Source organism: Giraffa tippelskirchi, chromosome 3, assembly GCF_054371585.1.
Source record: "Giraffa tippelskirchi isolate mGirTip1 chromosome 3, T2T-mGirTip1v1.2.pri, whole genome shotgun sequence".
Taxonomy (NCBI): Eukaryota; Metazoa; Chordata; class Mammalia; order Artiodactyla; family Giraffidae; genus Giraffa; species Giraffa tippelskirchi.
The window spans coordinates 139018607-139046271 of record NC_137277.1 but is presented as its reverse complement, the minus strand read 5'-3'; the positions used below and the strand labels follow the sequence as shown (position 1 = coordinate 139046271).

Sequence of the window (27665 nt, the reverse complement as noted above, 5' to 3'; positions counted from 1 at the left end):
TAGAGATTATAAATGTTCTAGAAAGGTGATCACTCTTGTCCTGTGAGAACTCTGTGAAGGAAGGGACTATTTCTTACTTGTAGATAGGGTGGTGGCAGGAGGAGGGTGGACGGCAGGATGGAAGAACCCATCCTCTGATCTAGAGCTGCAAAAAACTCTGAGCAGAGCCAGAGTTCTGAAGTCTGAGTCACATAGCCCTCCATTCACTGGCCCCCTTATCAACCATAGCATAAACAAACAAATGACTGTTCAATATGTTTGCATGGTGGATCACCCAAGACCATCACACACTTTTACAGAATGAAATAAAGCCAGGAGACTACAACAGGGACTTTAAAAAAAAAAAAACACCTGTATCTTTCTGGGAAAGAATTAAAAAACAAAGTGAAATGCAAGATAGTAAAATATTGCATGTTATTAACTTGGCCTTTGATACCAGGCTAAACAATTTTGTAGCAAAACCATGAACAAAAGCAAAGCAGAAATATTATCAGAATAAAGGCCAAGAAACAGATTTCCCAAGGGCAGTATATACAATTTGTGGGGTTACAGAGGTGGGATAATCAAATTTATTGTCCCGTATTTTTTGTTAACTACAAAACCAATACATGCTTGACTTAACAAATCCTATAATACAGAGGTCTAAAAGAGTAGTAACTTTTCCCTGTCCATGTATCCCCTCCCCTCCACCAACTAAAGTCAGCAAACCTAAACCCACCCACACTAAAGTTAGCATGATACTAAAGTTAGCGTGCCTTTCTCTTTATTCATACAAATATACAAAGAAATCTGTATACAGGTCAAGAAGCAACCGTTAGAACTGGACATGGAACAACAGACTGGTTCCAAATAGGGAAAGGAGTATGTCACGACTCCTGCATATTGTCATCCTGCTTATTTAACTTATATGCAGAATACATCATGAGAAACACTGGGCTGGAGGAAGCACAAGCTGGAATCAAGATTGCTGGGAGAAATATCAATAACCTCAGATATGCAGATGACACCACCCTTATGGCAGAAAGTGAAGAAGAACTAAAGAGCCTCTTGATGAAAGTGAAAGAGGAGAGTGAACAAGTTGTCTTAAAGCTCAACATTCAGAAAACAAAGATCATGGCATCTGGTCCCACCACTTCATGGAGAGAAGAATAGATGGAGAAACAGTGGAAACAGTGACAGACTTTACTTTTCTGGGCTTCAAAATCACTGAAGATGGTGACTGCAGCCATGAAATTGAAAAGACGCTTACTCCTTGCAAGAAAAGCTATGACCAACCTAGACAGCATATTAAAAAGTAGAGACATTACTTTACCAACAAAGGTCTGTCTAGTCAAAGCTATGGTTTTTCCAGTAGTCATGTATGGATGTGCGAGTTGGACTATAAAGAAAGCAGAGCATTGAAGAAATGATGCTTTTGAACTGCAGTGCTGGAGAAGACTCTTGCGAGTCCCTTGGACTGCAAGGAGATCCAAACAGTCAATCCTAAAGGAAATCAGTCCTGAATATTCATTGGAAGGACTGATGTTGAAGCTGAAACCCCAATACTTTGGACACCTGATGTTGAAGAACTGACTCACTGGAAAAGACCCTGATGCCGGGAAAGACTGAAGGCGGGAGGAGAAGGGGACGACAAAGGGTGAGATGATTGGATGGCATCACCGATGCCACAGACATGAGTTTGAGTAGGCTCCAGGAGTTGGTAATTGGACAGGGAAGACTGGCGTGCTGCAGTCCATGGGGTTGCAAAGTCAGACATGGCTGAGCAACTGAACTGAACTTAAAGTTAGCGTGCCTTTCTTTTTATTCATACAAATATACAAACATATGTACATATCATATACCACCCATCTTAAAAAAAGTCATACAACACACATTACCCTATAAGCCATTTTTTTTTCTTTTTTGCTTAAAATACAGAATGCCTAAGCCTCCAATATGATGTATGTTTAAAGCTACAAAATGAAGGCACAAACATCATGGAAATGATAGGTCCAAAGTATCATGGAAAACATTAATTATATTAATATTTGGGAGCAGAAAGAAATTTTCTGCTTTTCTTTTATACTAGAAAGAACATTCCCAAAATAGTCAGAAAATAAAATTAGGTAAGGCTGAAACCCAGACATTTCGTCTGCTAAAGACTCATGAATGTTAACACTTGGCATTTTGTTTAAAAGAAGATTGTTTTATTTTCTATGGCACAACAAATCAGGTATTTGAATGCATGTAATGTTCTACTCGCCATCCTATTCTCAATTCATCTGAAAGGGAATTCTGCTTCTCAGAGCCAAAAAGAAAAACGATCAGCCGCCGTAGGTTGGGATATAACTGATTTCTCCTATCTCCATCTGAAAGACCAATGTTTAAAGTCTGTCTTTTATTTGCTATCAGACCATACTTTCAATTAAAGCTGCAGAACCATGCAGTTTTCCCACCTGAAAGCTGAACTGCTATAGCCTGAGGAAAGGTGACCCGGGGCCTCAATGCCCAACCAAACTACACCTCCCCTCTGTTCTACAGCAACAGCATTTTATATCGCATCCACCTGAATCAGGAGTTTACATAACTGCATCTCTGAACTTAGGTTAGTAGCCAGTTACCCAATTAATATTCCAAAGCACTACCCACATATCTCATTGCTGTTACTGTCAACCTCCCCCTATCACTAACAATCAAATCAAGAAAGATGAAAAGTTCAATTCTCAGATGGTGACTCCTATTTCATTAAGAAAGTAATTATCCAAAGTTATCCTTGAAACACAATTGCCTACCTGAAAAGGAAAGCTATATGCGACATAAAATATAGCTTTGCATATGATTTTTAAAATATATTAGTTCCACAAAAGTTACAAATCAGTTATGTTCTCTTTTATTTATTTATATTTCTTCCTATTGTTTGCACACTAATAGGAAAACATGAAGCATGTCTCAATAAACCAATTCATATCTAGACACAGATACACTATAAAGTGGAAGAATAGAACTCAAAGGTGACGTAGGATCTACCAAAACTACTTCTACCCAATCGATTGGTTTCCTTCTCAGCTGCTGGTACAGGGCATCACTGCCCCATTTCCTTGGTTTAGTTAACACCATGTCTCTATCTGAGCAGATGCAAATTTCTATGCTTTCTGCAAATTCCCAAAAAGTTGCACATAAAAGCATTTGTCCTTCACATTTTAAATATATTTAAAAAACTCGACAGCGTAACACCGTGAAATCCTTCATAGAGATTTTTTACAACATAAAACTTCTATCACTGTATATATTTCTATGTTTTCATTCTTGTGCCTGACATGATACTTTTGTATAGCAGGACATAACTATTCCCAAATCTCCACGGACACATATTCATAGCTGGTAATTTGCTCCTGTCTCTACTACAAATGTCAAGAAGGTTTCTCTCTCTTTTGACATTGACTGCCTTGCATTTCAATAAGTGGTTTCTCAAAGGTTAGACTACTTAATCTTATGTCGGTATCCAAGAAGACACTTCTGGATTTCAAACTTCCTCCTGAGCATATGTCCCTCAGAGGGCAGAACTGAGTCTTCCACTTAATTCTGAATACCCTCAACATCGAGTGCAACACTCTGCCCGGTCAGCAGACACCATGTGTGGGAAGAGACTCACGCGACTCTCATCAACATTACTCACGTACCAAGTGAGCAAACACGAAATTCTTCCTGAGGGTATCAACAAATACCTCTGGACTCCAATAAACACCCAGAAAAAAGAAGAGTCTGAGGAAGAGAAGCCTGCTCTGCATCATAAAATGCAAAGTCTAAACTCCCCAGATGACCTCCCATGCACACTCACATATATCTCATTGTGGTCAAAGCGCTTCTTGAGGTTGTCGATGACAGTGTCCTCATTGAGAGGTTCTAAAAGAACCATATCTCCAACTCCAATCATATTGTCCAGCAGTGACGTTTTCACCTCCATCTTGGCCATAGTCTCTTGCTGTAAGAAAGAAAGAGAAAGGGACAATTTAAATGAGCAAGATTAGTTCAGATGGGTTCTTGGCACCAATGGAGAAATGAAACACTGCTAATTCCAAATGGTCCTCACTTTCCTCACCAATGTTGTAACCTCTCCCTCCCTACAATCTAAGTCAGAAGCCTGGGGGTGGGGGGGGAGGCTGCAGTCACTGCCAAGCTGCTAGAAGTCGCAACTGCCAACCTGCCACCACAGATGAACCTCCCTCCCAGTCATCACCACCCCAAGCAAAGTCCATCTACTGAAAGAGCCACTGGGTAGCCAGGATTGCTGTTTCCTTCTTTTTAGATCATCGCCTCTCCCCAACCGGAAGTTGCAAAACACTAGCAAGAGAACCCAACCCACCCCTTTCCACCAGCCCTTGCCTACCAATGTCAGACTTGAACCCACAGAAACCTGCTGCCCCAAGTGGCATCACCCAGTATTCCATGATGAAATGCAAAATGCCATTTTCCCAAAAATAATGTGTTTAAAATGATGTTAACATTTACAGAGTACTTGCTGCATACCAGATGCTATCTCAACAACTTTCTGTGCGTCAATTAATTTAATCCTCACAATTCTATGACGTAAATTGTTATCATCATACCCATTTTAAGATAAGGAAGCTCAGAAAGATTAAGAGATTTTGCTTATGGTTAGTTAGGACTGTGTTACATTTATGTGTTAAAAGAACAAAATCACCACTTATAATACTATACCTATGGGAAGAAATTTCATTCCAGGAGTCAACACCGACTGATATAGAAAAGAATACACCCCACTTGAAAATCAGAGGTTGCCTATATAATATAACCTGCCAAGAGTGACCTCAGTATTCTTAATGCTCATTCCAACAGACACACTGCTAGAAGAGCAAAGAGACATTACTTTCCAACAAAGGTCCATCTAGTCAAAGCTTTGGATTTTCCAATAGTCATGTGTGGATATGAGAGTTAGACCATAAAAAAAGCTGAGCACCGAAGAATTGATGCTTTTGAACTGTGGTGCTGGAGAACACTCTTGAGAGTCCCTTGGACAATAAGGAGATCAAACCAGTTAATCCTAAAGGAAATCAACTCTGAATATTCATTGGAAGGACTGATGCTGAAAGCTAAAGCTCCATTACTTTGACCACCTGATACGAATAGCTGACTTACTGGAAAAGACCCTGATGCTAGGAAAGATTGAAGCCAGGAGGAGAAGGGAACGACAGAGGACGAGGTGGTTGGATGGCATCACCGACTCAATAGACATAAGTTTGAGGAAGCTCCGGGAGATGGTGAAGGACAGGGAAGCCTGGCGTGCTGCATTCCGTGGGGTTGCAAAGAGTCAGACATGACTGAGTGACTGAACAACAACAACATTAAAAAAAAAAATTTTAAGTGTGTACTGAAAAGACAAAACAGAGAAACTAAGAACCAGCAGCAAGGCTCTCCGATAAACAAAAGCAACCAATAAGGAACTATTTAATAATCAAAAGAAGGAAAACAAAGTTAACTTCTTTGTTAATCTTTTTAAATATCATGCCAACTACACCTGGAATAAACAGCCCTAGGTAATGCTAAAACCCAACAACAGTCGCACCAAGAATGGTTTCACAAACCTTGAACTAGGCCAGACTCTTCCAGGTGGAGGTGGGGGACCTGCCATGCTCTAGAGACGCACAGAAGCCAGAGAGAGGGCTGGGCCCACACCAAGTTCTCAGAGACTTGTTCAGGAATAGGAAAGTGAGTGCCCAAATTCTGTCGCAATAAATTAACATTTCAATCAAATTTCAAGTTCTCAGACTTGAGAAATGCCAAAAGCAATCTAGCAGCGATACATTACATGTAATTTGGCAGATGAGGGAAGAAGGCTTAGGGATTAAGGGAGAAGTCAACCTGAGAGGAGTTTCAAAAATAACCACCTCAACCCAGCAATTTGAATTAAGTAAAGAGGCCGAATGGGAACTCTTTGCCCCAGGGTAGATTCCTGTATATAAAGTCTATTTATGGAAACAGCTACAGAAAGACAACAGCTTCATGGCAGGTAACAGTAATTAAGCAGCCAATCTTTCTCTGTAATTAAACCTGCTTCACCATCATTTCAAATACGAGTTTCAAGCGAGAGTATGCGTTCTAATTTTTACACTTCTTTCCAACTTCATAATCAGTCCTAAGGACAAGGGCGGAAGAGGGCAAAACAAATGCTGTTATAGGCAGTGGGTAAAAGGGAAAGACTCTGAAAACACAACTTTCGCAAATCAAAATACCACAATAAAGCAAACCAACAGAAAAGGTGATACCAACATCCACTTAGTCCAGCCAGCACAGTCTTGTTTCATACCAGTTTTTTTTTTTCGCATCTAGGTTCTCTAGGGGAGCAAACAGTGATACCCTCCCCCACATTCTCATTCTGGTGAAACTGGAACCCTGATAAAATGGCACAGAGATATTTCTTATCTTCACACAAATGGATCGATTTCCCTGACTACCATCTCCAGGCCTGGTTGGTTCACTCTGAATTCTCAACAAAATTAGCCCGTATATTTCGCTCAGCCAGAAGAAACTGATTTGTTTCTTCTCTGAAAGAGCAACACTGACTACAGGAACAAATTTCAGAATCACTTGCTAACTCAAGGTTTCCATAAACTATCAGAAGAATCCACATGGGAACACATGGAGAGCACCGAGGACACTTTGTGTTTGATGCATACAAGCTCACCATCTGCACCCTTCCCAAGGCCCCCCAGGGGAATCCACGTTGTTTCAAGGAAGCCACTTTTATCTCATGTCCAGGAATACAGCATGTGATCTAGATTGTGGCAATGAACACATTTCCATCTCCCAGCCACAAGAGCTGACTCAGGGCTGGTCATTTAACTGAGCCTGAAGCTTTGGCTTGGAGTATTAGGACAAAGGTTCCATCTACCTCTGGGTGGCATGATTTACAGATGTGGTACTAGGAATTGCCGCAATCATGACTGCTTTTGGGGCTTCCCTGGTAGCTCAGATGGTAGAGTCTGCCTGCAATGCAGAAGACCCAGGTTCGATCCCTGGGTTGGGAAGATCCCCTGGAGAAGGAAATAGCAACCCACTCCAGTATTATTATGGGAAATCCCCTGGACAGAGGAGCCTAGCAGGCTACAGTCCATGGGGTCTGCTTTTATGAGGGAGCTAGTCTGAGGAGGAAAACAGTACACAGAGGAGGACAAGGAAAGAAAATAACCCAATGACATAACAAACCTCTGGAAAGGTTTACACCTGAAGCCTGCCACACAGCTCGCAAGTTTTCAGTCACAGAGGCCAACTAATTCTCCTTATTGTTTAAGTTGTTGGAGTTATTATTATTTGGACAGAAAGCATATTACCCAATAAAAGAAGGTGGCACAAGGAAACAGAATGTTGTAAATAACACACTAAAGAGCATGAACCGGCTAAGCCAAGGCAGCAAGGGTGGAGGCATGAGGACCTACTTACTAATTTGGACTGGCAAGACCACCGTTGATATTGAACAGAGAAACAGGTGATTAAACCACGGCCTGTTGTGCCTTAAAACATGGACCTTGTGCTTGCAACTTTTGAGAATGTGAGAAAAAAAATCCAATGCTAGAGTATGTGTGGGCTACTCGTTGAAGATCTACAAGAAAGCTATAAAACTAGCCTGTCCAAAAGCCAGAGAGGAGAACATATGATTCTAAGAGGAGTCACTCTGCTTGGAGGCAGGAGATGCAGAGACGTCCTCTATCCCAAGAACCAACTGTTTCATCTCTACAGCCCGAGAACAGGATAGCACACCCACAGTGAAGATGGAACGCAGGGGAAATATCACCCAAGGTACTGCTTCTTAAGCTTAACTATTCCCAGGTGGATTCCATTCACCAAGAGCTAAGGCCAGGTCCAACTGCCCAGAGACAAGTTCTCAGATCAGGTTCTAGGTTCAAAACCTTAGGGGTTGGTAGTATGTCTGATTTTTATTGGGGCTTCCCAGGTGGCACTAGCGATAAAGAACCTGCCTGCTAATGCAGGAGATGTAAGAGACAGGGGTTAGATCCCTGGGTGGGGAAGATCCCTGGAGGAGGGCATGATAACCTACTCCGGTGTTTTTACCTGGAGAATCCCATGGACAGAGGAGCCTGGCGGGCTCCAGTCCAGGGGGTCACAAAGAGTCAGACAAGACTGAAGTGACTTAGCACGCACGTACTGTTTTTTATTAGTCCATGGAAGCAGTGAACCTTGAAAGCCAATAACATTTTTAAGGGAGTCTGGCTGACAGTGACAAGTGCTTAATCTTTAAGACAAGCAACACCAAGACCTCCAATTCATAAAACAAACTAAAAACAAGAACTGTTAAAATATGACAAAGCCATCATCCCCTACACTCCACTTTAGATGGGGCCACAGAAGACAACGGACAAAAGAGATCTTCTTGATACCCTCTGTGGAGGGGCAGCTATGTTTTCAGCCACACGGGGAAGAGCTGCATGATGCTGGCTGGAGCATTTCATTTTCTTAAGCCGAAGTACAGAAAGAAAGGCATATGTGAGTGCTGGGCAGCCACAAGGGGAGCCAGAGGAGCCATTTGCCTTTTTTTTTTTTTTAATGAAGACACTATCTTGTATACAATCCTATTCCAGTAAAGAATCCACCTGCAATACAGGAGACCTACGTTCAACGTCTGGGTCAACAAGATCCCCTGGAGAAGGGAATGGCAACTCACTCCAGTATTCTTGCCTGGATTCTCCAGGACATGGACAGAGGAGCCCAGTGGGCTAGTCCATGGGGTCTGTTCTTCAGTCTATGGGGTCGCAAACAGTCAGACACAACTGAGCAACTATCACACTTTTACTTACTCTTTTTCCCCCTTTCAGGGAATCCAAGTTACCTTATGACAAGTAACTAGTGAGAAGTAATGCCCAATTCTCACTACAGAATTTGAAGGAGACAGATGTGCTTTCTCCACCCCCAAAGAACATGGCCTGCGTGCGTGCGTGCTAAGTCACTTCAGTCGTGTCCAACTCTTTGCAACCCTATGGCCAGGAGTTCCCGGGACATGATGACAGCTGGTGGTTATACTCATTACTCACTGCATGACAGCAGCAGCATGAAGACCAGGTGGTTCCCGTGCCCTGGCTTCTGCTATGGATCTCGCTGCCCAGTCCCCCAGTCTTTCGGAGGTTCCTGCCTACCTTCTAAGCCTATATCCTTCCTGGTCCTCTGACCTTTCAGCAATTCTGTCAGTTCCTACATCCTTCCTGCATTACACCCGACCAAGATCCTTTACTGACTTGAACACTAAGTATTGTGCCCAATATAAGTATTAAACCACTGTTCGATCTTCAATATTATGTGAAACCAATCTTTTTTTCCCAACCTTGGAGAAAGCAATCCACAAAATACAATGACTGGAGGAGTCTTCAGAGGACCACTGGGGAACCTGGAAGCAGGACCTCCACCTAAGGGCGCTGGTTCAGCCCAGCCAGAAGCTCACCAACTGATAACAGGTGACTCCATGGCTGCACGAGCTCTTTTCACCTGTTTGTCCATCCAAGAAAAAAATATATGATCACAACCATTCCTTCCCCCACTTACTCTCATTTCAAAAATTTACTACCTATATTGCAGTGTACACCAATTCATTTACTGGCATCTTTTGCAGCATAAAAATACCATTTAAAATCTGAAAAGCATCATTTCAAAAATCCCTCAAAGTCCAAAAGAATGAAACATAAACACCCTACAGCATCTTAAAATGCCATCTATAACCTAACATTTATATATGAGTAGTTTACTCAGTCCCAACCTTAAATTACAAGTCACCTACCAAGTTAATATTGTCTATGCCTGAAGATGTCAAGACCAGCATTCCCCAAGCCAACAGCCCCACATAGACATGGCCAAACCAGACAGTAGATTCTTATGAAGAGCATGGCCATTCTACTATTGACATCAAAACAGCAACACTGAAAAGTTATTCCCAAGTAATCGGTAATTTAATGACTAAATAAGAGATGCATTTTAAGCTGAAATATATTATCTGTTGGTCTCCCACGTTACTAAAAAGCCTCAGAATGCCACAGATGAGAACAAATGTGTATTTTTAATTTGAAACAGTTTTACTGTAGAATCTGAAAGAACATTCTCAAATCAGAGCTGAGCTGGGCAATGGTTAACAAGGATTAACAATGATTTATGAACACAATTTTAAACTTGAAGAAACCCTGGACTACAAGCTACTATTACATAAAACAGGTAAACAACAAGATCCTACTGTATGGTACAGGAAATTATATTCAATATCCTGTAATAAACCATAATGGAAAAGAATATGAAAAAGAATACATATAAAACTGAATCATTTGCACACCAGAAACTAACACAACATTGTAAATCAACGATGAAAAAAAAGTGTTAAGTCGTTCAGTCGTGTTTGACTCTCGGCAACCCTATGGATTGTCATCAACCAGGCTCCTCTGTCCAAAGATTCCTCCAGGCAAGAATACTACAGAGGGTTGCCATTCCATTCTCCAGGGGATCTTCCCACCCAGGGATCGAACCTGGTTCTCTTGCATTGCAGGCAGTTTCTTTACCATCTGAGCCATTCAACTTAAAAAAATAGTAAATAATGGAAATTTTCTGGCAGTCCAGTGGTTAGGACTCTTAACGACACTTTCACTACCATGGCCCAGGTTCAATCCCTTGTGGGGGAACTAAGATCCTGTGAGTTTCCCAGTATGGCCAAAAAATAAATAAATACATGATATAAACAATAAACAAATTTTAAAATGTTAAGGAATTTCTTAGGCAAAGCCATAAAAGCCACTTGCAGGAAATCTTAATGAAAGCAGGTTATCTACTGCTCTGGTAACTGTAAATGAGGATGTCTGAAATACACCTATTATAATATACATCAGAGGCAGAGCCTTCGAGGAATCTTCTTATCATAGTAACCACTGTTATTTGATTTGAGTTCCCTTCATTAACCTCCTTGTGCCATGGTCTTGTATGCTTCATAGCCCCTTTTCTGGAAAAATCAGCTCCATGGTGTCAAGAGTCACCCTTATTCATCTTTATTTCCCCAAAGGCACAGTGCACAGCCTCTGGCACATGGCAGGCATTCAGACAAACACAAAAGGAAAACAAGTATGCAAATTTATGGTTGACAACTGAGTTGTTCAATAGTGCACATTCTCACAGCTGCCATCCTGGGTTGGGTGGTTCCCTCCCAGCCGACCAGAAGGCAAAATAATGACTGTGGCTTTAAGCCATTTTGATCCATTCCTCTAAAAACACAATACTATCAACAAAGGACAGGAAATAGAATTGAGCTATTTGGCTCCCAAAGACATCGCTAATGCTTTTAAGGATAACATGAGAAACACATTTAAGTAAGAAAACAAGGCCAATGTGGCAAGATTTCATGAATAAAATAAGACTCAGCAAATCCTGATAGCAAAACAAAGGCGAAAGAGAGGCCAAGTCTATAGCACGTGGTTCAGTACCTAATATAATGGGCTAAGTGACTAAAAAAAATCCTGCAACTTCCTTCCTGGATCTTTCAAAATAGCAGCAACCTCATCTTTGAGAAAAGTCTGATTAAATTTCCATTCAATTTGGTTCAACCACCGCTTATGCTATTCAGCCCTGTTGGTCCCAGGCATTGTGTTAAGTGCTAGGGACACAGTGAATAATCATGGTACTTCCTTGTCCCATGCACTCCCCAGGAGCTCACAGTCTAGTAAGAGAGTCGAGACAAAAAATAGGTGACTTTTGAAATTTCAAATGAGCATCTTAATGATTAAAAGCAACACGAGTTCACTAGAGGAAAAAAGAAATCAGAAAATGTAGATGAGCAAAAAGAATATAAGCCAAATCCAACAGCCTCATGCTTTAGTTTAAATCCTTCTGGATTGATTAGAATCCCTAGAAAACCTGATTTTTATAACCAGTGAAACGGCCATCATTTCTGGCTTTATAAATTGATCTATATAAGTATTTCTGCCTCAGGTAGGAATGTGAAATAGATCCATGGGAGCTATGCAACTCTGGAGCTACACCAATAATATCCAACACTTTAAAATTCAGCCAAATTGTATGGCCATCTGCCCCTCTGTTCTTTACCTTCTGTGTGTGTGCTTAGTCGCTCAATCATGGCTGACTCTTTGCAACCCCATCGACTGTAGCCCACCAGGCTCCTCTGTCCGTGGAATTCTCCAGGCAAGAATACTGGAGTGGGTAGCCATTCCCTTCTCCAGGGGATCTTACCAACCCGGGAACTGAACCCAGGTCTCCTACATTGCAGGTGGATTCTTCACCCTCTGACCCCCCAAGCAAGCCCCTCTTTACCATCTCCCCACCCCCAAATTAGCAACCCACAGTATCAACCGCCTGCCCACCAATCATCTCTACCACTTGGCTGTTTCTAACCTATCAGTACACATCCACATCTCTTCTACCATCACACATCACAAAACCATCTTACTCCTCCTAAATTCCACAGTCACAACTGATCCAGTTTCTCACCCTTGGTCTCTCCCTGTCTCTAACTCCCCACACAATGTATCACCTTGATTATATCAGCTTAATCACTCCCGCTCCATCCCTTCCCACCCTTCCCCACTGGGACTGCCCCAGTTCAGGCTTCACCATTTCTCACCCTGAAGGCAGCAACCTCCTAAGTTGTCTTCACCACCGCTTCTGCCAGGACCCCCCTCCCCCCCACCCATGCGCCACACCACGCAAGGTGCCTTTCTAAATCACAGTTTGATCAGGTAGGTGAAAGTCACTGAGTCGTATCTGACTCTATGACCCCATGGACTGTAGCCCACCAGGTTCATGAAATTCTCCAGGCAGGAATACTAGAATAGGTTTCCTTCTCCATTGATCACGTAAGCACTGCTCTAAATCCTCCAATAACTCTCCAGCATCTTTTAATATTCAAATTCCTTAGGAGATGCTCAAAAAGATCAGAGAACTTCCATATGACCCAGCAATTCTACTTTAGAATTTGAAAGGAGAGACTCAAATGTTCATGTTCAAAGCAGCATTATTCACAAAACAAAATGTGACACACAAACAGGAATATCATTCAGCCTTAAGAAAAAAAGCACATTCTGACACATGCTGTAGCACAGACGAAACCTGAGGACATCATGCTAACTGAAATAGTGAAAGTGTTAGTCGCTCATTTGTGTCCAACTCTTTGTGAACCCATGGATGGTAGCCCGCCAGGCTCCTCTGTCCATGGAACTCTCCAGGCAAGAACACTGGAGTGGATTGCCATTTCCTCCTCCAGGGGATCTTCCTGACCCAGGGATTGAACCCACGTCTCCCGCATTGCAGAGTTCTCCCACATTGCAGGCAGATTCTTTACCATCTGAGCCACCAGGGAAGCCCCAAGAATACTGGAGTGGGTTGCCATTCCCTTCTGCGGGGGATCTCCCTGACCCAGGGATTGAACCTGGATCTCCCACACTGCAGGTGTATTCTTTACCATCGGACCAACTGAAATAAGCCAGTCACAAAAGGACAAGTATTGTATGACTCCATTTATATGAGGTCCTAGAGCAGTCAAATTCATAAAGACAGAAACTAGGATCGTGGTTACCAGGGGCTGAGGGAGGAGGGAAAGGGAAGTTGCTGTTTAACCAGTACAAGGTTTCACTTTGAGAAGATGATCGATGGTGCTGATGGTTACACAACAATGTAAATATACTCAATGCCACTGAACTGCACACTTAAAAAGGTTAAAATGGTCATGATACATTATGTATATTTTATCAAATATAAAAAGAAATTCCTCATCAGAGCTGACATGACTCCACAATTGGACTCCAGCCTCGTTCTCACTGCTCCTTGACTAAGTCTCTCAACCCCTTAAGGCAAACCTCACATGAGGGACCTCCTGGGACAGATGGAAAAGTGGTTCTAGCCGTAGGCCTTTGCTCCACAGGATCAGCTGAGCTGCTTGTCTTAAATAAATCCCCCCTAACTTACACTGGTATGAGCAGCCCTTCCCCAAAAGCAGTGTGCTCTGAGCAAGCCCTACGCATCCAGCACAACTGTCAGCATGCTGGTCTCCTCCAGCCTCTGGAGAAAGCCTGAGCTCCCCACATGTGAAGACCCCCCGCTGCCTGGCCAAGGGATGGTGCACAGGGTACCGGTGTGCGGAACAGGTAGATGGATGCACGTGGGAGTGACTCAGCCCATTTTTCCTTCCAGGGCTGTTTCCATTATCTCTACCCTTCCTACCAGAGAGCCTCATGAGGTTCACCAAGAATAAGAAAGACCTGGGTTAGAAACTGAAGGCCAAAACACTTTCTCAGTATTTATGAAGTTAAGGGCAAGTGGAATGAAAACTGCATTCTTTAGGACAATTTACTCAAGCAGAGTGTTTCTTAAAGGAGAAGAGGATGGTTGGCCACACAGGGTGCTGTGCAGGGCTCCCCCAAGTCTAAGAAAATGGGTCATGACATGCATTTATGAAAAGGCTCAGATGATGCCAATTTTCATTCCTATCAACACACTTCCTTAGAGAAGCTTATAGTATACGGTATGCCAATTCACAGCTTTACTTCACATAGTTATCTGATTTTCCAATCCTGTTTTCCACTGTTAAAGCCACTACATACTGAGGTTTTATCCATCTTTCTCTAAAGCGTTTTGTTAAGGATATTTAATAGACTGCTAGTAGGAAGCCTTTTGTTAGCATCTTAGATTTAGGAAAGAAACAGGCCTAACTACTGGGCAGTTTCCATACAATAACTGTTGTCTTGAGCTCCAACTATGGATAATACAAAGGACATTAAGTTATCAGGCAATGATAAAATGGAATAGATTTGAACTGGGAATGAAAACAAACAGCTAAAACCATACAGAAGCCCATAAACCACAAAGCCAGACTCAGATCTTAAAAAGCTCTGTGAATGCGAAAGGCAATTAATGCAACTTTCTGGGTATCTAAGAGTCCACACCCCAGAAGGTACCTCTGAATAGGCAGAGATGGGCCAGGAACCACCCAGTGTCAATGTCAAGGTTTGTTTCTGTCTGGGTATAGCAAGGCCAGCCTTATCAACCAAAGCTGTCAGCCAGGAGCTGGACTACCCTCAACCCCACGCACGGCCCAGTTATTAAGGATTTGAAAGATAGCATCTAGACAGAACTTTATAATTTATAATGTGATGGGTTAAAAAAAGTTTTTTTCTAACTATGGAAATGATGAATTGTATTATTGAGACTAACTAGAAAGACTTCTGAATCAAAAATAACTGGCTGCTATGACAACATTGAAGGTTTTGGATTACAAACTACAAACTACCTCTTCTGATGTATGAGCAAAATTTCTTAGGATCCCAGGCAAATCCTTATTTTACCAGAGACAGAAATGGACCCAGGAGATGTTGCATATTCGGTTTCTGGAAGAGCCAGGGTGAAGAGGAAGCCTTCCTAATGGGTCTAAGAGTATAGGCTTTCACACTCATTACATTACACACACATCCTACACTCTAATTCCTAAATCATCAAACTTCAGAATACTCCACAGTTCTTAAAGAGAAGCTTGACTTGGGAAAGAGTAACTTTTCACGAGTTTAGTAGCAAGAGTTTACCATGACTAAGAATTCCCTTTTGATCCACCCAACATGGAACATCACAGGCTTTGAATCATTGACCCAAGCTTGCATCCAAGGAAATTCATCTCTGGAATTTGAGTTTCTGATGTAAAAATTCAGGGATGACAACATCCAGTCTACTTTCTCTTTTGAGAAAGCAAAGCCCGACTCCCAAGAGGCTGTCACCAGATGCCCGTTCTCTCCCTCCCAAGTGCCTGTTTCTTCCAACCTGAAGAGCTCCCCTACTCAGCCCTAAGGTCTCCCGGCCGGTGTGTCCATGTAAAGAACCTTGAGCACTGCCTCATGTGCAGTTGACATCGCATGGAGGTCAGTACCCCGAGGAGGCACGCAGCCAACAGCATCATCTCCACCATCACTTCCCGGAGGAAGTTCTGCAGAGTCATGGCAGGAACAACTGCCAAAGGGCAGGGTGCCTTCAGAGAATGCCACCCACCCCCAAGACTGGGTCTGAAAACCAGCCCCACACCTCTTCTCCACCCCCTTCCCCAGCGCGGTACCCATTGGGAATGGAAGACAAGCCGTCCTGGCTTTAGGGGGAACCTATGGTCGTGCTGTCCCACTCACACCGGACGTTATGAGAACTCATGAGCTAATGTCTGAAAAGGCCTATGAGTTCCTGAGGGAAAAAGGAGCCAAAAACTATAAACCACTGTTATAGTCAGAAACACAAACTCAGCTGCACTGGGACTTGCAAATTATAACCAATAGGCCTCTCAATCTGTTCCCTCATGGCAGATTAAAAAAATTTCCAAGAAGTCCAACGTGTTTAGATTGGCAAACCTGACACCTGGAACCCCCAGATGAACGTAAAAGGGCTCACGTGTAACTGGCACACCTGACAGCTCTGATTAGTTCCTGGCTGGTGCACAGACCCCGAATACGACCAGTGGTTATTAAACAGAACACAGCCACCAGGGGAAATCCAACTTTCCTTCCAAATGAACTGGCTTGTTAATCAGAGGGTCTCAGTCTCGCCCCACATGCTAATACCCGCACCCAAGTTCTCCTGTCCTTAGCCCCTCCCCTTGCTTACATGGTTTGGAGTCCTTCTCTCTGTTCTCTGTATACTTGATCAGACCATCCAAGCACTCAAGCTGTTCCCTTATAGTTCAAAGTACAGTGATTTGCACCTGGGAGCCACATGTAGGGTTCCTTGTACCCAGCAGTGTGGGGGTCCCTATACATCAGTTTTTGAAGACACTTGGCTGAACAAAGACACTCACATGAAATAGGCTGGGGTACACCAAAGCAAAACTACTTTCCTTAAAAAAGGCTCCTTGCATCATCCAGGCTCTTTTCAGTGACCATGGAGGGAAAGGTACTGAATTTAGTGCACTCTGCGGTGAGGAAGCAAAGTATCTCTCCGGGAAACATCAGCTGTTGCATTCTGCAACAGACCAGAGGTTGGAATGAATACCACAGTGGCTCCAGAAAGAATCCCCAGAGTCCCATGCTGTAGACAGCTCTGCGGTAGTGCAGGGAGACCCAGCACACTGCCAATGTTGAGCCTCAGCCTCCCCAACAAAGGGGTCGAACACATCGTCTCCTAAGCTTCCGTCATTACTGACTCAGCAAGAATAGCTCAACTGGGAAAGACTGACTTCCTTCATTTCAGGGTAAGCAATCACGGGTCTGATTACAAAGAATGTGAAAAGCCAAAAATGCCAGGCCACAGAAAACTTTCCCAATGACACTTACTCAGATGTAAAGGAACGCAGCTCTCTTTGTTCTGACCTCACCAGCCAAAAAAAAGAAAAAATATATATATTAAGGGAATAACCACACACAGCACACAAGGAAATGCACAAAATCACAGGATCACCATCAGGAAAGGCATCGGGACACATGCAACTGTCGTCTCTGTTTACAACGACACGCTTAGCTGCAAAATGGCACTGGCTGTTTTAACAAATGTATCTAGTTATGAAAACAAAAAGGGATCTAAAATTACAAATTAAGAAATCTATATAAAACCAACTATACTCTAATAAGAATTTAAAAAAAAGAAACCATAGTAAAAGAAAAACATGCATCACTCAACGGTACATCTTCAGTAATGTCTCTGTGCTTGTGGTTAAGAAAAAGTATTTTTGGAATAATAAAAATTCAGAAGCTTCCTCAAGCAGTTATCCACTAAACCACTTTAGTGGATAGTTACATATCCACACGATGTAATCAAAGACAGAGATGTTTATACATTTACGTTAGGGCTTCATGAATGTTTATTAGTTGAGAACTGATCAAACAAAAACAGCTAACATGTTACCAAAATGACACTGATATGTAAATTGAGAAGGCAAAATGACTTTGTCACTGGAAAAGAATTTTTAAAGAAAATAGCTAAATTGCCCTGGGGTTACTTCACCTAAATTGACTAAAATTAGCAATCAGTTTAGAATTTGGAAGTATTTTCTGGAATAACTTTTTTCTAGTTTTGTTCATTTTGGAAGCATTCTGAATTTAAAACCAAATGCACCATAGCTTTTCTGTATCTCTAAACACATTATAAAGTATTTAGGAAGAAACAAAAAGATATACAATATAGCAGAGCAATTTACAAGGCATACCATAGCCGAATAACTCTTTTAAAGTCACAAATTAAAATGTCTAATTTATAAATTTTATAAATTAATTATAACTTATAAAATATCTAATTTGTAAATTTATAATTTACAAAATTTATGTTTACTAAATTTAAATTGATAAATGGTAACTAAATTATAATAACAGCTCTGTTCATTTCCCAAAATTCTGTAGGAAGCAGCAATTATTTCATATATTTACAAAAGTATACATACATAAAGATGCCCTTTAAGACATGCACACTTATTTTTTTCCCTTGAATACAGCATGGTCTCAACCTGTAAAGCTATAGAAAAATCAACTGCTAATCAGTTTGACCAGGTATAGAACTATACAGTAAATTTTCCCAAGGGAAGTTCTGGTAAGAGATAAATATTTAATAGTGAACTACATTGTATATGGCCGATTAAGAAAAGTTCATTTCCTGCTACAAGTAGTTTACGAAAAAGATTTTCAAACTACCACATTTTAATATTGTAAAGCATCAACTCAAAAGGCCTCAACACCTTTAAATTTACACTGTATCCTTAATCATGTCTCTTAAGTAGGTAGGCAGGTAGATCTAAAAACTACGGAGTTCTCTTTAAATGACATAATTATGACATCCGAGTTTAGAAATTAAAACTGCTTACCAACTTTTCTTCTCCATTGTTTTTTCCACCAATTTAACTAGCATTTGAGCATTCAGTTCATATGAAAGGGAGAGACAAACATTCGTTGTGACAGGGAAAACACACTAAGTACAACAAATATTTTGCAAACAGATAAGAGGGGGAAAGTAGGTCAATATCCTGTGGCTAGGAAGACACAGCCTCAGCTTCCATCCAGAACTGAATTATATGATTAACCAGGCTGGACTCTCTTCCAATGACAGCCCTCCTGTTCTGACCTGTGCCCCTAGGATGCAAAGGCACTGGAAGAACAAGGAAGGAGAGACCCTTCAACTGCTTCCTTGTCATTAGCAAACTAGCTGGGTGAAAAAAATTCTTAGGAGCACTGTAACTAATAAAACAAGTGCTCAGGGATTTCCCTGGCGGCCCAGTGGTTAAGACTTTGCCTTCCAATGACAGGCAGCTCTGGTGGGCGGAGCTAAGAACCCACATGGTTTTCTAGGCCAGGAAGCCAAAAAACATAAAACAGAAGCAAAATTGTAACAAATTCAACAAAGACCTTAAATATGGTCCACATCAAAATTAAAAAAAAAAAAAAACAAGTGCTCACATAGGGCTGGTAATTCACTATAAAAAGAATATAGAGACTACCATCTATGTTCAAAGGTGAACTATTTTCATGGTCTAGGAGGATCACAGAAGGATGGCTGAAGAGGTGAAACCTGACCATGAGGATCCTTTTTGAGGATGACTAGGATATGATTACTGGGATGTGATTAGGGGCTTCCCAGGTGGCGCTAGTGGTAAAGAACCCACCTGCCAACGCGGCAGATTTAAGAGATGCAGGTTCAATCCCTGGATCAGGATGATCCCCTGGAGGAGGGCACGGCAACTCACTCCAGTATTCTTGCCTGGAGAATCCCCATGGACAGAGAAGCCTAGTGGGCTACAGTCCACAGGATCTCAAAGAATCGGACACGACTGAAGCAACTGAGCACTCAGGATGTGATTAAAAAGGAAGAACTTAAAACAAGAGGTACAAAACCTATTCAGAAGATGGTGTCTAGACAGAAAGACAGCAGAAGACAGCTGATTTCATGCCCTGCTGGGCCATGAAGCTGGAAGGAAAGGTGAGCTGGGGCAAGGCTGAGAGTGTGGGCTGAGGGAGTGGGAATGAGTGGGAGAGGAGAGGGAAGCATCACACAGCCTGCCTCTTGCAGTCATTACTGGTATCAGTGCATCCAGAGGGCAACAAGTGTGACTGACAGTCACTGGTGATAATCGGATGGAAAATGAAGTTGAGGACTTGTATCTATATCATTATAGATGACGGGAAGTCATCAAACATTTTTGAGCAGACATGAAGACAACAAAAATTTGAGATTTGATCAGGAAATAATCTGAATTTGTTGGGGGAATGAGTAGAAGCAGGAAGTGGGATTGCTCCGTGCAGTGTTCAGTTCACGCACTGCATAAACATGGGCCAGCCATGGGATAATGTGAGGACTGACATCAAGTCAAGCTCCTGAGGGGCTGTGATTGCCCTAAAGGACACCTTTTTCAACTTGCATAAATGCACTGTACAAGCTAGCAGCAGGAAATTCAGTTGGGGCATGAATCTAGAAGTCAGGAATAAGAACTAGGGTAGAACTAATGGAAATGAAACAAGAGAATAAGTGCAAGAGAAATAACAGACAAATCTATCATAAGAGGTGGGAAACTAACTTCATGGGAGGGCACAAGAGAGAGAGGAGGATTTAAGACTCAAGTCCTCTTTCATCCTAATGCTTAAGTTTGGCTGGTTGGTTTTTTTAAAAGGTCAGTTAAGGCTGGAAGTCATAAGTAAATGATATATGCCAAAGCCTATTATTTTTTAATATGTGTGTTTAGTTGCACCAGGTCTTAGCAGCAGCGTGTGGGATCTTAGTTCCCCAACTAGGGACTGAACCCGGGTCGCCTGCAGTGGAAGCACAGAGTCTTAACCAGTGGACCGCCAGGGAAGTCCCCCAAACCTATTATTTTAAATAAACCCTATAAAGACGTATACTTATTTTCCAATCTTTTTCTGTAGTGTTGAGGCCTTCTGAGTATATGTCCATTGACTGTAGTCCCCAGTGGTCTCTTGTAAAACATCCTCCATGGCATCACTTTCCAGGTCTAATTTCTTCAAAGAAAGGGGAGGCTATAAAGACACCTGGGATGCAAATGTGGGGTGGACTGCAGTATTCCTGACAGATGCTCACTACTCTTTTCTACGGGGTTGCTGAATTCAGGTGTATAGCTAAGGTTTCACATTTGCCCTTCCTCTGCCACAGGGATAAGCAGTGTTTCAGAGGGCACAGCTCCATCACACTGCACTCTGGACTGAGGACCAGGGCAACATGGGCAGACCTCCCACCTCACCTTTAATGGCCCACCCACTGTGACTGTGATTATTTGAGCCACTAAGATTCTCATGTTTTACATAATCACAAGTTAATCTACTTATGCTAAATAACTGACAATTTCAATGGGAATACTTCTATTTTATGATCTCCCAAATTCTTTGTGATTCCTTGGTGGCTCAGTAGTAAAGAATCTGCCTGCCAAGCAGGAGACACGGGTTCAATCCCTGGGTCAGGAAGATCCCCTGGAGAAGGAAATGGCAATCCACTCCAGTATTCTTGTCTGGGAAATCTTATGGATAGAGGAGCCTGGCGGGTTCAGTCCACAAGGTCACAAAGAGTCAGACATGACTGAGCGACTAAACAACATCAAATCCTTTAGTTACTTCAGTCAGTTCAGTTCAGTCGCTCAGTCGTGTCCGACTCTTTGCGACCCCATGAATTGCAGCATGCCAGGCCTCTCTGTCCATCACCAACTCCCAGAGTCTACCCAAACCCATGTCCATCGAGTCAGTGATGCCATCCAACCATCTCATCCTCTGTCATCCCCTTCTCCTCGTGCCCCCAATCCTACCCAGCATCCTTAATCAGCTGTAATCACTTTTAGAAACTTACTCTTATTAGGTGGTTTATAAAATAGTCAAATGAATTTTCATAGAAACAATTCTTTTTGCATACATTTTTAAATTATATTAACTATAATAATAAGTAAAGCTGGCATAAACAGGCTTGAAATAAACACAGCTGAGTCCAGATAAGCATAGACTGGTAGGAAGAGAAACTCAAGAGCACACTATAGGATGGCCCTTCAACTTTGGGCATTTACTGTGTTACGGGCATCAGCTGATATATTCTACAAAGGAAAAGAGCGCCAACTAATCCAGCCAATCTGGAGGTCACTAGGAGCTTAAAGAGTTTTTTAAAGCCATAAGCCTAGACAGCTATAAGAATGAACAGTACTATCATATTACCAGGCTAAAAATCTAGTTGGTTTTTCAAAACCATATCCAACTACCATATTTATTCTGTCCCAAATGTACAGTCAGAAGTGCTTAAGTCATTTAAGAAAGCACAAAAATAACACTTCAAACCCACAACCAGACATAGAGTCAAGAGTACAAGGTCACATGTCATTCCAATAACCTGTCTCTCAAAGATAGAAAGAAAAAACACAGAAGTTACTATTAAAAACTAAATTTGAGTTTCATACTTTAAAATTATATACTTCTTTTAAAACCGTTGACAGAGATAAATGTTCCTCTCAAGCTTGCCCAGAAAAATCTGGGTGCTTCTATTTTAGGTAGCCAAACAGTAAATTTATCCATAATTTATCTCCTTTGAGAAGTCTGATAGCCTTTTCAATAAAAATATGAACTTTTATGTAGAAATCATGCTGATGTATTTCAATAGACTACTGAGAGAAACACTGTGTAAACACATATACAGACACTCCGAAGTGACTCACCATTTTAAATAACATATACTCACAGTTCAACTCCAACTCCTTCACCAATATCATGCATGGAAAGCCTCCCTCCTAAGCATCTAGTAGGACAATCTAAACTTCTATATACTTTTAATTCCAAAAAAAAACCATATCTGGAGAAAAAAGGTAGTAATACCATATCTCCCCAAATAGTCTGCCCCCAGGCACTACTGGGATAGCCACCCACTCAAGTCTTATTTTAACTGACATGAGCTCTTGGGGGGAAAAAAAAATCCACATCGAAACTTTAGGGGGAAAAACAAGCATTAATTTGTAAAATATGAGGGGAACTCATAAAAATTTTGACTGAACCCTGACTAAATCAATATTCCCACTGTTTTTTTTTTAACTGTGAAATGAGCAGCCATGAGGACAAGATTACAGAATGGTTTAGTCTGATTATCAAATAAAATTTACTAGAGGGTTAACCTGACACAACTTTTATACCTGAGAGAATGAATGCTTTGCTATACGAGATTGAGTTAGAGCTGAGGAAGAGGTGAAGACAATAAATGAACTTGATTCCAGGAGGAGAATAAAGCCATCCAAGGCCTAAATCCTAGAAAACCTGGACACCGAGGAACCCGGTGAGGTAAGGATGAGACTAGAGCAAAGGTCACCACAGCCACACTCGTGCAGCTGTGTGTGAGGGTGACAAGGAGCAGCAGAGGGTCAATGGTGTGCAGGATGGAGGACACGGAGGAAGGAGAAAGAACAAGTGTGTCATGGGTCTGGAATCCGCCTGTTAGGAGCTGAACTGTGCCTTCACCCCAATGCCAAATTCATATGCTGAAGCCCTCCTAACCTCCAGCACCTCAGAGTATGGGACAGGGGATCTTTCCCCATCCAGGGATCGAACCTGCATCTCCTGCATTGCAAGTGGATTTTCTAGCTCTCTTTACCATTTTTTATCTCTGGGTCAAGAAGATCCCTGGAGAAGGAAATGGGAAACCCACTCCAGTATGCTTGCCTAGAAAATTCCATGGACAGAGGAGCCTGGCGGGCTGCAGTTCATGGGATTGCAAAATAAGTCAGACACAACTGAGGGACTCAACAACAACAACACTTGGAGACAGGGCCTTTAAACAGGCGATTAAGTTAAAATGAAGCCGTTAGGGTGGACCCTAACCCACCATGACTGGTGTCCTCATAAGGTAACAGGAACACAGCCAGCAGAGACTGAGGGATGCCTATACAAGGTCCAGTGGGAAGGTGGCCATCTGTAAGTCAAGAAGAGAGGCCTCAAAGAACCAAACCTGCCGACTCCTTGATCTTGGACTTCCAGCCTGCAGAACTGTGAGAAAATGTATTTCTGCTGTGTACAACAGCCAGTCATAGCATTTTGTCACAGCAGCACATGCAGATTAATATGACATTAATTCTATAAACTCTTGTAAGACTGCCTACTTCTCTCTTCCTCCACAGCCAAGCTTTCTGACCCACCCGACCTTTGACCTTGATCTTTGCCACCCTTCCTAGGCATCCAGCGCTCACTCAGCACATGCCACTGAAACATCTTCAAGTACAATGTCACCAGCTGTTTGCTGCCCACCATACTTCTTCCTAAAACCTCTCTCCAGCCCTGGCTTCCCTCTGGCCACTTCTTCCTGGCTGTCCACTTCCCACCCCCACCACTACTTCTCCTCACCAGCTTCTTCTCCTTTGTCCATTTGTCACAAAATAATGTCTCCCAGACTTCTATCACCCACCTTCTCCCTTCCTCCCTCCTCACTCTAAGTGACCTCACAACATCCACAGCTTCGATCACATCTAGATGCTGATGGTCCCTCCATCCAGACCTCAATCCCTGGCCTGTCCCTGAGCCCTAGTGTCTGCACTTCGTGGATCTGTTAAACCCCACTCTCTGCCTGGAGGCCCCACATCCCAAATGACACCCACCACTTTCAGCCTGTCTGTGCCAACCATTCCCAACGTCACACAGGCTAGAAACTCGGGAGTCATCCCAGACCCCCACTTCCCCAGCCCTCTCCAACCCAGTCACTACATCCACCCCACTGATTAAAGAAGGGTACATCAGAATACTCACCACAATCATTGACCTAATCAGCACATTCTCAACAGCTACTATCAGCAAATCACCCAAAACACAGAAGAGGCTTAATGTACAAAAATGTTCATCACAGTATCATTATTTTACAGCAGCAAAGTGGTAGAAGCAACCCAAATGCCCAATAAAAAAGAGGTGCTTCAGGAAATGATTGCACTCAACAGAATACACAACTATAAAATTTATTTCAAAACCTGTAGTAATATAGAATATATGAACTCTATGATTAAATCATTCCAAAACAAACACATAGAAAGCTTGAAAAGGAATATTTAGAAATGGTCATAGTTGATATTTTATAGTTAGCTGGCTCAATAGTCTTCTTTTAGTTTCATTTCCTAAACTTTCTATAATGTTCTTAAGATGATTTTTTTTTTAGTACAAAATATCCAAAAGCGACTGTTTGTTAGTAGTCTTGGACCTTCTGAGTTGCCTAGTTTCAGGATAAATGCGAATTTTACTACAGAACTCCCTTCAGCGGCCATGCTACCTTCATGTCACATCTGTTGCAACATCCAACGCAAACTCCCACGAAATTATGTTTCCCTCTAAATCCTATTATACTTGTAGCCCTCAGCGTGGATCCTAAAAAATTAATTCTTTCAAGAAATCCAACTGGACACATTAACAGCTGCATGACTGCGGAACTGGGCTCCCAACATCTGCCATGGTTATTAACTGTTCTAGGAAGAGAACATCAACACACAGGCACTGCTGCCAGGAGGGCAAGTGCAGAGCTGGAGTGGAATCACAGAAGGGGAAGCCCCTTGGTATCAAGTGTCCGACAAGGTTGCTGACTAACAAGTAAGGAAGGGGCACTTTCCCATCCAAGGGGAGAAGCTGTCAACCGTTTCATCCCAAAGTCCATGAGATATGAAACAGTTTCCTGTTGCATTTTACCTACATTTTTCTGTTTCTTTTTTAAATTATCGACAAATGGCAAATATTAAGGTTGGGCTGACAGTTTGACCACTATTTCTCAAACAACTCATGCTATCCCCTTGGCATGCATCAGCTAAACCCAACAAATTTCTCTTCCTCGATGTATTGGTGTATATGAAGTAAAACAGACAAGCTATAAGATCTTGTCCATGCCTAGCGGGTCAGTGATAATACAGATCTTTCAGACTGCTGCCTTACTCAACAGTAGAATATATGTTGTTTCCTTTTTAAAGAATTCCTCTGATGAATCCTTTTGAAAAGTAAATACTAAATCCCAGTTATGTGTGTTAGTGGCTCAGTCACGTCTAACTCCCTGTGACCCCATGGACTGTAGCCCACCAGGCTCCTCTGTTCATGGAATTCTCCAGGCAAGAATACTGGAATAGGTAGCCATTACCTTCGCTAAGGAAATCTTCCCAAACCAGGGATGGAACCTAGGTCTTCTGCATTGGCAGGAGGATTCCTTACAACCAATCTATCAATCCAAATTTTACTGTAAGTAAACTAGACTTCCTTATACCAGAGAAAGAACACACATAAATATTTATGTTATTTTCAAATCAGACATTGTGGTTGGAGATGAAAAACATTACAAACTGTGGAATAAAGTATAGGAAGGCATTCCTTTATTTAAATCCCCTCAACTAGATTTTATATTTGACTGTGAAACATCACTGAAATTAGCAATATTTCTCAAGTAAATCACCAGGCAACACCGCTGTCACATTTCCTTTGAAACTCGTATCAGTATCATTTTGAGATATTTACAGCATGCCACTGCTTAAAAATAAATTCCTGCAGATTAAACAAACTTAGCAGAAAAGCCCATCTCTCCATTCACAATTACTTGAGAAGGGACATATAAAAGGAAAACTGGAAAGCTCGCTCACCTTTTCGAAAAAGTAATTAAAATCAATGGGCTTTTGAGGAAATGTGTCAAATTTGGCCAAGTTCTCTTTCTAAAGATGTATTTTGGCAATTTTCCAGAAAATTTTATTTTCTTAGGCTCCAAAATCACTGCGGATGGACTATAGCCACAAAATTAAAAGACACCTGCTCCTTGGAAGGAACGCTGTGACAAACCTAGACAGTGTTAAAAAGCAGAGACATCACCTTGCCAACAAAAGTCCATATAGTCAAAGCTATGGTTTTTCCAGTAGTCATGTACAGATGTGAGAGTTGGCCCATAAAGAAAACTGAGCACCAGAGAATTGACGCTTTTGAAGTGTGATGCTGGAGAAGACTCTTGAGAGTCCCTTGGACAGCAAGGATATCAAACCAGTCAATCCTAAAGGAAATCAACCCTGAATATTCATTGGAAGGACTGATGCTGAAACTGAAGCTCCAGTACTTTGGCCACCTGACACAAAGAGCAGACTCATTGGAAAAGACCCTGATGCTGGGAAAGATTGAAGGCAGGAGGAGAAGGGGGCAACAGAGGATGAGATGGTTGGATGGCATCACTGACTCAATGGACAAGTTTGAGCAAACTCCGAGAGATAATGAAGGACAAGGAAGCCTGGCGTGCTGCAGTCCATGGGATCTCAAAGAGTCAGGCATGACTTAGCTAGTGAACAGCAACAATTTTCCAGAATTTTGTTCTTTCAGCTTGGAAAACTTTAAAAATTCTGACACATAACAAGATGGGGGCCATGCAGATGACCCTAAGCAAAATAAGGAAAGAGGAAAAATTCAACTTCAGCATTCCCTCAATTTTCCAAGTCCCCCAAGATTCTCAGTACTTTGATTTAGGAAATCAAAGACCACCCCCAGCAACCCACTCTAGTATTCTTACCTGGAGAATCCCATGGACAGAGGAACCTGGTGGGCTATAGTCCATGGGGTCGCAAAGAGTCAGACACAACTGAAGCGACTTAGCACACAGCACACAGACCACTCCCCCAGCCTTTAGTGAGCTAGGAAGTTAATTAATTCTAGATATGAATAAACAAAAGGCAACTTAATTTAGATTTTTGAGGGTGAAAGTTACATTTATTTTTACGA

At 42.1% G+C, this 27665-nt stretch overlaps 1 protein-coding gene across 7 annotated transcripts in view; it reads right to left on the bottom strand.

The window, feature by feature from the left end:
• MYO1B (myosin IB) overlaps positions 1-27665 on the bottom strand; it is a 190905-nt gene that overhangs the window by 152273 nt on the left and 10967 nt on the right. For all 7 annotated transcript variants that reach the window (XM_081581388.1, XM_081581391.1, XM_081581387.1 and 4 more), the window contains exon 2: positions 3818-3961. In XM_081581388.1, coding sequence (XP_081437514.1) covers positions 3818-3952 — 135 coding nt within the window. In that variant the 5' untranslated portion in view covers positions 3953-3961. The remainder of the gene's footprint in view (positions 1-3817; positions 3962-27665) is intronic.